Here is a 14,758-nt window from a genome sequence, read left to right as displayed (position 1 = left end):
AGACAATTGAACAGGTTAAAGCCTTCAAATATCTGGGTATCGTTTTCCAGTCGACCGGGTCCTGGGATGTCCATCAAAAATGTGCCAAAGAAAAAGCAGCTCAAAGTATTAAGATGCTGTCCCGCTTCTTTTACACGAAGGGGGGCAGATACATCCCAGCAGCCTTTGAAGTTTTTCAAGCAAAACCTCTGGCGCAGTTACTGTATGGGGCACAAATCTGGACGGGGAACCACTGCTCCAGTCTTGAAACTGTTCAGTCTAAATTCCTAAGGCAGATATTCGGCGTCCCCTCCTGTGTTCCAAACGCAGCATTACGACTCGAGGCCTGTCTTCCATCTGTAGAAACTCAGACCTGGCAAAGAACACTCAACTATTGGCTTCGTCTTAACCTAAATCCACCCGGTCTACTGCCTCTAGTAATGCAAGACCCTCACAAAAGCAAGTGGTTCAAAACTGTGCATCAAAAACTCCTTACATGCGGTCTGCATTCGCAGTCCCTACTATCAATGGGCCTCATTAAAGCAAAGAGTCTAATAGGCCAGCGCCTGAAAGACATTGAACGGCAAAACAACCTGACTATCTTAAAGAAACTGTGCCCATGGTATACCTACCTTCCCCCTTCCCATTTTGACTCTCCAGCTTCATATTTGTTTAAATTAACCATCCCAAAATATAGACGTGCCTTTACATTGGCTAGATGGGATGTTCTTCCTTCTGCTGTACTCGAAGGTCATTACCAAAAGACTCCATTTGAAAAACGACTCTGCCCATGTGGAGATGGTAACACGGAAACAGTGTCCCACGTCCTCCTATCCTGCCCCCTTTACAAAGACCTAAGGAATGAGATTATTACTCCACTCATTCTCTCCAACCCCGGCCGTTCACAAGACACTACACTGTATTTTCTCTTATCTGATACGGACAGTCAGATAACAGAGAAGGTCGCGAGGTACATCGAGAGAGCTGTGAAATTGAGGGCCACCATCTGAGTGACAGACTTGTTCATCTGACGGACCTCCTTCTGCTTGTTCTTTTCTTCCTTTTATTCTTACTTTATTTTTAATTCTTGCATAGCTGTGGCCTGTTGGCTTTGCTAATAAAGTTTTGATTGATTGGCTCTATTGTACTTTGCGCATGCGCAGAAGTGGTGTCTCTGGATACCGACTTTTCAGGGTAAGTACAGACCCCCAGTGGCGTAGCGTGGGGGTGCAGGGGGGCCGGCCGCGCCGGGCGCAACATCTGGGGGGGCGCGCTCGCACTCGCAGCTCTCTGCCCCTACCTGGCTCACTCACAAATTACTTGCCTTGCCCTGGGTGCTGACAACCCACGCTACGCCACTGCGGACCCCCGGGAGGAATTAAGTTCGTATCCGGAGGGTCCACTGTAAATTGCTTTTGAAGGAAAAATCTTTCTAAAGATAGTTTTCTGTTTAAGTTACAGTATATTCCAAAGGCTATTCATCAGGAAATAAGGATTTATTTTGAGTTTTTCATGTGTGTTAAAACTCAGTCTGGTATTGTTTTAACAAAAAATTGTTTAACCACATCAGTTAACAAACATGGATACATATGCTATGATGTTATTGTTTTAGTTAAATAAATTGTTTAAATTGTTTAAATTGTTATTAAGGAAATGATTATTTTTCTCCTTCCAATAAAGTACAGCAGAAAAGTTGTCCAAATATAAACACCCGTCTATGTATTTCTAATGGTATAACCCAATCAGTAATTTTTGATATAACTGTAAAAACTACTCTGAAAATTTATTATTCCAAAAATGAAACCTTCATCTGGTTGTAAATATCAAGATTATACCAGCAAGAATGACTCTTTCTGTAATTTTTTTTATTTAAATCAAGTCTTACTGACTAGTGATTTAAATCATGATTTAAATCACATCTACACTCCCCAGAAGCAAATATTGGAGAGGCTAAGAGAGGTTCTCCGCACTGGGTGTCGTGAACCTGGGGAAGGGGAAGAAGAAGGAGGAGGAGGAGGAGGAGGAGGAGGAGGAGGAGGAGGAGAAGAAGAAGAAGAAGAAGAAGAAGAAGAAGAAGAAGAAGAAGAAGAAGAAGAAGAAGAAGAAGAAGAAGAATAATTTATTTGTATAGTTGCATCTGGGGCTGGAGCTGAGAAACAGCTGAGCCTCAGGTACACATACGAGCCACAAAGTTTATTGCACTTTTCATCCTTAGAAGGCGATTTCCACTACGTTTCAGATAAAGGAAAGGGAAGGTTCCATGTCACATAGCGCCAAACTAAATTGCCACAAGAGACATGGCAATGGTCCCCAGGGAAGGTAGCTTGCAAAGTGGGCTTAGACCATTGGAGAGATCCGCAGAGGGATGGGTCTGTCAACGGCTCCTAGCCCTTCCCCCTAAATGGAGCCTCCATTATCAGTGACAGTATACCTGCGAGTGTCAGATGCCGGGGACAAATTTGATTTGTATCAGTGGATTCGACTTGTGCCGATAGATTTGAAACAACAAAAGTTAGGGGCGCTTTCTTAAACGATAGGAATTTGATGTTCATAAAATAAGGGCTGACTTCCTTTTTTGCATTTTAGTTTAAGTCTGATTTCGTCGATGCAAAAGACTCCTGCTCCATTAGTCTGGCCTTGGTTACTGAAAAACAGGAAACACCTTTGTAGGTTTTTTTCTTTTTCTTTTTAAAGAAAAGGAGCTTAAGCTGATGGCTTGCGTCTGTTTGGGAAGGCTGCAGCCGAGTGGCTAAGCTACATGCGTTTAGAGTTCAAACTCATCACAATGGGGCCTGGCTGAATAATGTTCAGGAGTGACGGAGAATTCTGTGGACTGAGCATTGCAGCATGGGCTTCTTTCTGTCTCGTGATTTTTAAAACCACTTTCATTGACCCAGAGCGAAGGAACTGATAGCTGTACGCTTTGGCAGACTGTGATCAAGTCTGGGATTCAGCAAAAGACAACAGGGGGCGGGGAGACCTTTGACCTAAATAGGTAAATACTCAAAATACTCAAAAGTTAAAATACTCAAGCCGAGTATGAATCAAAGGGTTAAACGTTGCCTATTGACTTTTCCCCTTATTTGGAGTAATGCAGTGGTCAGCTGACAGTAATTCCTGGTTGTATTTTGAGCAAATTCCCACCCGTCCCCGCAAGTTACTGGCAGGGCTATTTTGGTTGTGAAATGCAAAATCTGGATTTCTCATTCTCTTTCTGGATTACCCAAGTGTTGTATTTGAAGAGGACACCTTGTGTAATATTCCAAGAATCACTGACTGAGCAAGAACCATTGACCAAGGGGCAGGGACGTCGCTGGACCAATGGTGTATAAGATAAACCTTTTAACTTAGCCGCGTGGGATGATAGGCAACTTCTGAATGGGGACAGGTTCCCCATTGCTGCCCGCTCAACCAACAAGCCTCATCTATGAAAGAGCCACAGGACTGACATGTGAGCTGTCTCACGCTCTGCTGAATAAAATTTGAGGATGCGTCAAGATAAAAAAAAGTAAAACAAAATAAAACACATTAAAAACTACACATAAAAATATACATAAGGGACAAAAAATAGTTAAAATGTTTTCAGAAACAAAACTAAAAATAGGAGAAATATATGACTTCAGAAACTCAACAGGCATTAGCTGAGATAAATTCCAAATCCCTTTTAATGAGACTGTAAACCACGGGTCCCAAACCTTTTTCAAAGAGGGCCAGATTATTTTGTGATTTGAGGGTCGACCAAAGTTGTTAAGCTTTTTTTAGGATTGAAGTTGTTGAGCTTCTTTTACAATTTTACCCCAAAGTTGTTGAGGTAGATAGAAACTTTATTTGCATTAGCCGATGGCCATAGCAATGATAAAACATTAAAATTTACACAGAAAAAAATGAAATTTAGTATAAAAGCACAGTTTAGGGTCCGGAATGAACAGTCAGATAGTGGCCCTTCAAAGTTCTTGAGCTTTTTAAAGGATTTTACCCCAGAACATATACTGCCACGAAGCCCCCAAAATGGACTTTGGCCATGCCTGCTATAAGCCTTTGCAGCAAAAGAGACTATCTTCTGAGCCTTGTAATAAAAATCTTTTTTTTTTTCTTTCATTTTCCAACACTTCAATTTCTTTAAACATCCCCCCCCCCCCGGTTTCAAGATCTTGGACCCAACAATTTAAGAATAATGCACTGAAATCAGTTGCTGCCCATAAAGTTTGCATTCAAGAATATAACCAGTGTTGCTCCTTCGGAAATACATAATTTGCCTGGAGCTGGTATGCTCCCAAATCTCTCCATTGGTTCCAACTGTTCAAAACAGAGTTGAGAACAAACTTTCTTGTATTCAGTTTTCAAGGGAATGCTTCTGGCTACATTTCCAAATGAATTCAGCCCCTGCACCGAGAATCCATAATGCAGTAATACATCAGAAAATTTTTGAAACTAGAAACTGTCCAGCGCTAGCACCATCTGTTCCTCAGACACACGAAGATCTGCCTTGTCTTCATCTATATGAATTATTCTGCACCAGCGATTCAACATCCTAATCTGTATTAAGCCCAGGACGGTGTCAGAACCTAACTGTGCCCTAATTAAATAAGCAGGAGTAGCTTTGAATATCCCTGAAATCATACATAGAAAAACGGGCTTTCAACTCTTTCGACTAAGGTGATATTTACAAAGCAAAACTCATAATCTTTGGGAGTAAAAGACTCCTTTTGGAATTTGAGAAGGATACAAGTAGTTAAGATTCAAAAGCACCCTGTTTTTAAAAATCTAAGCAACTCAAAAACCAGCTTGAAAAAGTGAGGGAGCAAAATGTTATTCTCTCCACATCCATGTCAAACCATTGCAAGGTTCAACTTGGAATTCCCAAAGGAGCATTTTACTCTGAAAAATATTGACTTACAAGAAAGAAAAAAAGTTTTACATCAGAGATCACTGGATCCTGTTTTGTTTTCTTTGAGGCGCTTTTTCTGTTTTTTTCTTTCTTTCAATGTTTACAAAACCCCAAATGTCTCCACCAAAAAGTGCAAGTTTTTCTTAGAACAAAACCCCTCACCCATTAAAACTAGTCTTATTGATCCCAGGCACCTAAGACTTTCTTTAAGACTTGTACACAAACAGCTACTTTAAATTTATTTTGTGAAATGTGCAAGGTCGTAGGATCCTGAAGGCAGGGGGAAACTACCTCAAAATATCAGTTATGATTTATCTTTGTCAGTTCTGTTTGTGTACCATTTTCCTCTGCTTTTTTGGATTGGGCACTGTTCACAACCAGTAAACGTTTCGTGCCAGCTTGTGATGTTGAAAATAATTTATTTTTAAAAAGTGTATTTACCATCCTATTTGGAATCTTGAAACACAGGGCTTTAGGTACGACTTGAACTCACGTTGGAACAAGCATCTCACTCACACACACACACATACACTGTGGCAGCTCATTTATCTTCTGCAGAGGTGTGGGGGAATAATTTTAAGTTGTTGGTGAATCTTGCATTTAACTATCAAGCAACCGCTGATATTTATCTTTTAAAAAACAGTTTGATCAGCCTCGCCGCCACTTCAGCCTACAGTGTGACACTCCTCGGGGGCATTGTAGTTTTTAATTTGTCAATCCTTTTATCGTTATTATGAGCCACTTTTGAATTCAACTTGGAAAAGCAGGTAGCCGTCTCTCCCAGCCCCTTCTGGAGATACCAAACACTGAGATTTGGCCCTTCCCATCAGAACCTCTCTATATTGCACATCGCATAACGCCATGTCAAGTCTTGTGCCTACAGTCTTTATTCTGATAGGTGTCTTTCTCATTATCATCTCCCCCCCCCCCCGCCCCTCTTTTCATGGCAGCTCTACAATTTTGGAGAAGTTGTGTCTGTTGTTTTCTGGACCGATACGTGGAAGCCCGAGAGCTTTTACGACAAAATAGCCAAAAACAGAAGAAACGGCATGCACACCCTCTGCCTGCTTGGTAAGGACCACATCCTCTTTTAAAAAAAAAATTTTTATTCAGTTTTATATTTAATATTTACATTAGTATATAAATCATAATCATATACAGTCATACCTCGTGTTGTGTTCCGCTCTTCTTATGGACTTTCAGCTTACAAACGTGGCAAACCTGGGAGTGTTTAGTTCTGGGTTCGCCGCATGCGCAGAAGCGATCTGCACACTTCATGCATGCGCAGAAGCGATCACGCCGCGCACATGCGCAGAAAAGGCGCTCTAGTTGCGGACTTTTCAGGGTGCGAACGGCACCCCGAAACAGATTAAGTCCACAACTAGCGGTACCACTGTACAAATAGGATTTTCTGAATCCCAGACTTCCCTTTACCCCTCCATGGGTTTCATGGTTATTCTTTTTCAACTGCATTGTATAATGTCCTCCATATTTCCTTAATAGTCAATTGTTACCATAGTTCTTGTTACATTGCAAGTTTTCTTAAAATCCTGCCAATGTTTTTAATTGTTTATAGTGTGCTTCTAAACAAGTTACAAATTTTCCCTGTTCTTTATGGAATTTGATGTCTTCTTGGTTTCTGATCTTCCCAGTCATTTTTGCCATTTCAGCATAGTCCATTATTTTTGTTAACCATTCTTCTCTGGTAGGGACTTTGTCTTCCTTCCATTTCTGGGACAGAAGTATCTTTGCAGCTGTTGTTGCATACATAAACAGTTTTTTCTGCTCCTTCAGTATTCCTGAACCGAAAATTCCTAGTAAAAAAGGCTTCTGGTTTTCCCCCACAAAAGTTATTTTAAACTTTTTTTCAACTCATTATAAATCATTTCCCAATATGCTTTCGTTCTCTTGCACGCCCACTACATGTGGTAGACAGGGCCGGATTTCGGTTTGATGAGTCCCTACGCTATTGAAAATAATGGGGCCCTTTATATGTTGCTGTTTTTTGTGTTGAATATATGCTATATGGTAATTTATGGACCTAACAGGTATCTCAAGCCATTTGCACATGTTGCCATGCAACCAATCCATGCAGAATGTAGGCACCCTATATATAGAAATGAGCAAACCAGTAATATTTTAGCAGGCTGGGCCCATTACTTACATCACAGGAGCCTACACAACACAAAACACTGTTGCTGTATGTAGGTTTTATTTTATTTGATTTTTATCTTCTATTTTGGAAATGTACATCCAGGTTTTTTTTTCCCTTTAAATTTTTTGGGGACCCCCAAGAGAGTGGGGCCCTAAGCTATAGCTTGTTTAGCTTATACGTAAATCCGGCACTGGTGGTAGAATGTGCCTCCTTTTTCTTTATACTTCCAACAAATATTTGTAGCTGCTCTGTGCGTTTTTGCTAATTGAGTAGGAGAAGGACCACTTCCTTATATCACACTTAACCAGCCGGCGTTATTTAGAACGCTCAGTAGCTGAGCAGCTATTTGATTTGAAATACTTTATTGTCACTTGTACAACTTGTATACAGTGAGATTACACGAGCACCCCCCACTCAGCTCTCTTAGTCTTAATTCCCCTCATTTACTGACGCACACCCACCAAACCCGAAAGTCAGTTGCCCTGTTGTTACCTTTTCATTCAGCAGCCTAACAGCCCATGGATAGAAGCTGTTCTTTACCCTGTTGGTGCGACTAATCATGCTTCTATATCTTCTGCCTGAGGGCAGGAGATCAAGAAAGTGCCGGCCAGGGTGTGAATCATCCCTGAGAATTTCCCTCACTCTCCTGAGTCAACGTTCTTCCGCAATGTCATCCAACGGATTCACGGGACGGCCCATAATACCTTGTGCTGTATTCACCACCCTCTGTAGGCACCTCCTATCCAATGATGTCAAACCAGCGCACCACACCCTGATGCAGTATGAAAGGACACTTTCTATTGTGGACCGATAGAAGGAGATCATCAAATGTTGATTGACATTGTTCTTTCGCAATACTCTGAGGAGATGGAGTCTCTGTTGGGCTTTCTTAACCACCTGGGTTGTATTGATTTTCCAAGTAAGGTCTTCACTGAGATAAAGTCCTAGGAATTTAAAGGAAGAGACTCTCTCCACACTGCCCTCCCCGATGTACAGCGGGGCTAGTTCTCCTCTCTTCCTCCGAAAGTCCAACACCATCTCCTTTGTCTTGCTGATATTAAGGTGCAAGTTGTTTCCTAGGCACCATGTAGATATTTTTTGGACCTCCCCTCTATACGCTGATTGAACATGAGATGAGTCTGCTGGATTAAGGCGGTGGCCCAGCCTTTTCTCACGGGGGCCAACCAGTTGCCTATGGGAAACCAGCAAGCGGGATCTGAGCACAAGAGCGTCCTCCCCTCCTTTGGCTCCCAGCAATTGGCATTCAGAAGCACCACTGCCTCCAACATTTGAGGCAGAGGATTGATAGTAGCCATGGATCGCTTTCTCCTCCATGATAGCCTCTGCCCTTGCTGTCCAAACACAGAAGCAACAGCATCAAACCGTAAACTCAAAAGTCCTCCGCCTTACGCATCCTCTGCCTTTTTTCTTACCTGCAGCAATTGCATCTTTAAGAAATAGCAAAGCTGAGCAAAATCCCCAAAGCCTTCCCTGGACATAGAAAAACAGCATGTGTCATGGAGCTGAGCCTCTGCCTCTGTTGCTGTGGTTTTCTTCTATGTACAGGTTTTTGTGCTTTTTCTCCTTCGGGAGACATCTATCCCAACCCCACTCTCACAGCCCAAAGGTAAAACAGTCCAGCAGAAGCTTTTAACCGGTAGATTCTGCTGAATTCTGTAAACTGGTCCTTAGCCCAGTGATCATTTAGTTGTCTGTTAACTCCGAGAAAAGGAAACGAGCCCTGCCCATGCCATCAGCTTCCTGGCTTTGAGGTCTTAAGTTGCAATCATCATCCAGCGAAAAGGAAGTTTTAGCAAGTTAATTTCTTTACTAGGATTTTTACTACGTCTTTTGCAGCAGCTCCAACAGAAGGAAATTAAGCTTTTCCTGGCATGAGGAGAAACGGGGGAAGTTTCATAGTGTAAGCGGTTGTGTTCCACGCTACTCTTAAAAGCAGGAGGGCTTGATCAGTAGAAACAGGAGGCGATCCCACAGTCTCTGCACTGGGGCAGGATTTATTTTAATCATACAGAACTTTTCAGACTAAATCCAGCCTTGCATGAAACCCTCCAGTGTGCGAGAGAGGGAGAGATTATACAGATGCTTTCAATCACATAAGGAATTTTGATCAGGATGGAAATCAGACTGATGCAATTTGCAAGCAATTAGATCATTCCGTGCTGTTTAGATATTGAGGTTGATTGGGGAGAATTGAGTTTCTTCCGACTGGCAGGATCCTTGATTGCAGCCTGAACGGAACTGTTCTCCCAGTGCTAAAGCAGGTTTTCTACGAGTTTGCAGGACACTCCAGATACTTTATGGGATATAACTGTTTACTGGGGTTCCTACAAGCATAGACTGCCCCTGTGGCTTCCACTGCTCTCCTTGATTACAAGCCAGGATCCCTAAACCTCCCAAGTCAAAAGGCGATTTCTCTGGGGTTGCGGCGCTCATCTCACTCTGTAGGCCGAGGGAGCCGGCATTTGTCCGCAGACAGCTTCCAGGTCATGTGGCCAGCATGACTAAGCCGCTTCTGGTGAACCAGAGCAATGCATGGAAACACCATTAACCTTCCCGCCAGAGTGGTACCTATTTATCTACTTGCACTTTGACGTGCTTTCGAACTGCTAGGTTGGCAGAAGCAGGGACCGAACAACAGGAGCTCACCCCGTCGCGGAGATTTGAACCGCTGACCTTCTGATCGGCAAGCTCTAGGGTCTCTGGTTTAGACCACAGCGCCACCCGCATATAATATACACAGCGCCAGCATATAGTAAGTTTATTAATCAAGTTAGAACATGCATGCAGAAGTTTCACACATTCCTGGAATTGGCATCTGGAAGCTGTCTGTACATCAGGACTTGACTGTAAATCTTCTCTAACTGTTGAAATGTATGAAAACCTATAGGTGGGGATTTTGGAATGCATTTTAGAGAGAAGTGGATTTAATAGGTGTTAAATTCTCCCAGCCACCAGTGTGAAATGTCATCATGGCCTCACCATACACCTTAATCTGTACATTTTGCATTTCATTGATCCTTTCTCTCCCCTCCATTCTTTATGAACTGCATAAAGGGAGGGTTGACAAGCAAGCATTATTGTGGTTTTGTGTTTTTTTAATTACCTGCTGACTTTTTCAAATAAATGATGCAAAAAATCTTACAACATCTTACAAGTTTGGGCTTCTTCTGCTCCCTTCTTCCTGTTCCTGCATTTCTTTGCCTTCAACAATTCTGCACTGTCAAGTGACTGGTTATTGAAGTAGACATTCCAGCCGTTGGTTTAAATATTAAAATGTACTTAATTGAGGAGCTGGTGGAAAGTGTGTTTGCTGGATACAGATTAAATCAAAACTTCAATTGACTGAATGAAATGAAATTGCCACTGTGTATAAATGGCAGGAGAAAGATTATGATGCTAGCTCACTTCCCATAGAGAGAGGGTAGGAGGAATGGTCTATTGATATTGGCATTCGTAGCAATAAATTGTGAGTATGCGCATAGAAAGCGCCATGGTGTTCAGCCATTGGTGGTGGGGAGAACATGTCAGAGAAAGCCATGGATCAACAAGATCCTAAGTCAGTTGTGGACGATATATCAATACTTTGTCTCTTACCAGTATGGACTCCAGACCGAGACAAAGGTTTCATATTTGGTCACTCTGTAATATATCAAGAATGCACAGCCCAGCTCGCCTCGCAGACCCGGCAGGCAGGAAACAGCACTTTGCTGCGAAGCAAAGCTTTTACTGCAAAGTAAATGGCCATTTCCTGCCTGCCAATCTGCAAGGCATAAGCTCCTGTCGCCTCTCAGCTGGCATTGCAGAGTAAAGGGGCAGCTGGAGAAATCCCTTTTGCGCACAGCGCTTGCGGGATCAAGAACTAGGCTTGGGAAGTCAGATTCTCATCAAGATGTGGACGCTCTTGCGTTCAGCCGTGCATGCTGGGGCAACTAGAGTGGGGCAATTGTGCACATACAATTATAGAAGGTACTAAGAAACTTCCATAAAAAAGAATTGATGCTTTTGAATTACGGTGCTGGAGGAAACTCTTGAGAGTCCCATGGACTGCAAGAAGATCAAACCTATCCATTCTTAAGGAAATCAGCCCTGAGTGCTCACTGGAAGGACAGATCCAGAAGCTGAGGCTCCAATACTTTGGCCACCTCATGAGAAGAGAAGACTCCCTGGAAAAGACCCTGATGTTGGGAAAGATGGAGGGCACAAGGAGAAGGGGACGACAGAGGACGAGATGGTTGGATAGTATCTTCAAAGCTACAAACATGAGTCTGACCAAACTGCGGGAGGCAGTGGAGGACAGAAGTGCCTGGCGTCCTCTGGTCCATGGGGTCACGAAGAGTCGAACACGACTAAACAACAACAACTAACAAACTTCAGCAGCAGAATAAGAGATTTGGCCGGAAGAAAATGCTTTGGCTGTAGCTTCTATCTATAAAGTAGTGCTAAGTAACTGTCCTCTCAGTGAAAGGATTTCTGCTTGTGCCATGGGGCTTCACCTCTTCTCCCCACCCCTACGTGCCTCCTAAATCCATCCTATGCATTTCCCCAGTCTCAGGAGCATATTTGGGAATGATGGAGGGGGTGGAGAAGAAAGCAAAGTCCCACTACGGAGTTGGATACCCATTAATTTGCAATGGGTCTGCCCTGACTATGGCTTAGTTACATGTCACACCCTGACTGTTAGCATTTACAATTTGGCTGCTGCTTCTTTTAAGCATCGCCTTTGTCTTGAATTTTGTTGGGACTTGCATGCCTTCTCCTGCGTATTGCTTCTGTTCTCTTCTTGTTTGTGTACAACTTGAAGGTTTGCATTGGGCAAAAGCTGTAAAATGAAACAGAAATTACAGGTAGGAGAATCGAGACTGCAAAAGCTAGGAAACACATTGGGTTGTATCAAGCCAAGGCATACTTGGCATAAGCCCATTGAAATCAATGGACATGAACCATAGCCGTTGCAACTCATCAGGAGAAAAGGCAATGATAGAAATTGTGACAAAAATCTGCCGCACAATGTTTCAAAGCCCTGAGAAAAATTAGATTTGTTATTTGAGATGGTTTACCGAGATCTGAATACTTCTAAGCTTAGGGAACTTTATGGAACGACAAGAGGCACAGCTGCATATTTAAATATACCGTATTTTTCGCCCCATAGGACACACTTTTTCCCCTCCAAAAATGAAGGGGAAATGTCTGTGCGTCCTATGGGGCGAATGCAGGAGGCAGGCAGGCGGGAAAAGCTCCCAAAAGCCTCGCACAAGCTCCGCGCGGCTCTTGCGGCTTTTCCTCAGGCTTTTCCGTGTGCTCCTTAAGGGTGCGTGGCTCCTGTGGGCTTTTGCGGGAGGTGGGGGTATTGCCATAGCCGCACGCAGCCTCTCCCAGCTGGAGAGGTGACGCACAGCTTTGGAAGCAGCCTCTTTAGCCGCGCGCCATCTCTCCAGCCCGGAGATTATTCGTGGGGCTAAGGAATAGCCCCACGACCCTCTCCCAGCTGGAGAGGTGACATGCAGCTAAGGCAGCTGCCTCTTCTCTTCCTCCTCCGGCTTCGCTTGAAGGATGCTGCGCAGTTCTCCCTCTCCGCGCAGCGCCTCTCCTTCGCAGGAGAGGTGTTGCGCAGAGAGGGAAAACTGTGCAGCGCCCCTTCAGCCACACACCTGCCTGGAAGCTGGAGGAGGAACAGAAGGGTCTTCCTCTGCATCCCAAAGCCTGGGGCGAGCTGAGCTCAGCGCGCCCCAGGCTTCGAGCTTCGCGCAGCTCTCTACAAGCCGTGGGAGCCCGGCGCGACTTCGTGCTGGGCTCCCATGGCTTGCGGAGAGCTGCCTGTTCTGGGGGCTGGGGTCGGGGGAAGCTCAGGCTTTCCCCGCGCCTGGGGGGGAAAATAAATTTTCCCCCTTTATTTCCCCCCAAAAAACTAGGTGCGTCCTATGGGGCAAAAAATACGGTACAAGAGAATGAGTTAGCGCTCAACAAAATGAAATGAGCTCATCTTACCAAAATCTGCAGTCCACCTAATTCAATAGGAAAAGGTGACTAATGTGGTTGAAGGCTTGCCATGAGTCTTTTTGGGTTATTTGATTGGAGACAGGAAGGCACAACTAATGGGGCTTGCATGTCCAGGCCCCTGGGTTTCTGCCCATAGCTCATTCATGCCGCTCTAACTTAATAGACGATCAGTTTCAAAAAGTTTCATCTCCTCAGTGAAGCACGATACAAAACATAGTTTTCCACTTAGAAGACAGCGAGAGGAAACGCCTTCGTTGATCTCGTCCGTTCTAACCCCAAATATGCTCATGTAGCAGTAAGTCTGCCCTAAAAAATCAACAGAGCTTGTTTCTTGGCTGCAATCACTGTTTTAACTTCCTACAGCTGATGTGTATTTAAGAGAGTTCAATTAAAGGATGCTGTGTCACTTTCCACAAGAAGAAAAACCATTGCAATGAATTATGCACAATAGAATAGTGTCTTAAACATAGTCTTATACAGTGGCACCTCGGGTTACATATGCTTCAGGTTACATACGCTTCAGGTTACAGACTCTGCTAACACAGAAATAGTACCTCAGGTTAAGAACTTAGCTTCAGGATGAGAACAGAAATCGTGCTCCGGTGGCGCGGCAGCAGCGGGAGGCCCCATTAGCTAAAGTGGTGCTTCAGGTTAAGAACAGTTTCAGGTTAAGAACAGACCTCCGGAACGAATTAAGTACTTAACCCGAGGTACCACTGTAGTCTTATATGTTAATAGTGAACTCATTCTGTGGGTACCTAACACCAGCACCTGCCTTACACTGCATGGCAACAGTGGCTCATCTAGCTGAGCCACACTGACTGGCTGGAGGGTTTCAGGCAGCAGTTCCCTGCCAACATGTCCTGGAGATGCCAAAGATTGACCCTGGGAGATTTCTCATGCAAGATGGATGCTGTACCACTGAGCTGCAGACTTCCCCATGCATCTCCAAATTAGGACCATCCAAGCATACCAGCCGAGCTAGATGAGGAACAATTAAGAGGCTTGGAGCTGCTCAGGATTTGCAGAACTACACAGAGCTTTTGGTGGAGAGAGAGAAACCTAAAAGCAGCCCTGGAATGATGGCTGACTGAGTGTCACAGAGGAAAATGTAATGATGACTGGCTGGCACAGTCAACATGACTGCTCCTCACGGTAACGATTTGTTGCAGGTCCCACTTAGAAAGGATGGGTAGTGTCTGTCGATCAAGTAACACACAGAACAGGCCCAGCGAACTCGCGGGACTTAAATGAGACATCACTAAGTTAATTCCAAAGGTTTCAGCGGGTCTGCCGTGAGCGTGGCTTGGTCAGATTTCAACCACATACCAGACGTTGGGTTGTAAGACTATACTGTCAGTTTGCATTTCTTAGTGCAAGAAAGTATTGATCTGATGTGTAGAGATCTTTCCTCTTCTAATTACTAATTCAAGAGGGTTCTGGAAGCTTCTCTGTGTGAAAGAAACAGGCAGAAGGTTCGTGATGTTTGGGTTATTCCTTCAGAAAAGCTGAGCACAGCTGGCTTAGACTGGTTCCGTTATCTCTTTCTGTCAAGGTCATGCTGACTGTAATAAGAGGCCAGAAGGAACCTGGGTTTCACTTTTTCTTTCTATCTCTCCTTCTGGTGTGGTTTTCTGTACAGTGGTACCTTGGGTTGCGAACTTAATTCGTTCCAGAGGTCTGTTCGTAACCCGAAACCGTTCTTAACCTGAGGTGCA

General features: G+C 43.9%; 1 protein-coding gene across 1 annotated transcript in view; it reads left to right on the top strand.

The window, feature by feature from the left end:
- Window positions 1–14,758, top strand: part of DPH5 (diphthamide biosynthesis 5) — a 36,463-nt gene that overhangs the window by 15,304 nt on the left and 6,401 nt on the right. The window contains exon 5 of the mRNA XM_081916102.1: window positions 5,818–5,938. Within this exon, the coding sequence (XP_081772228.1) occupies window positions 5,818–5,938 (121 nt within the window). The remainder of the gene's footprint in view (window positions 1–5,817; window positions 5,939–14,758) is intronic.

This window comes from Podarcis melisellensis, assembly GCF_964234715.1.
Source record: "Podarcis melisellensis genome assembly, chromosome: 6".
Classification (NCBI taxonomy): Eukaryota; Metazoa; Chordata; class Lepidosauria; order Squamata; family Lacertidae; genus Podarcis; species Podarcis melisellensis.
This window is presented reverse-complemented; position numbering and strand designations above follow the sequence as displayed.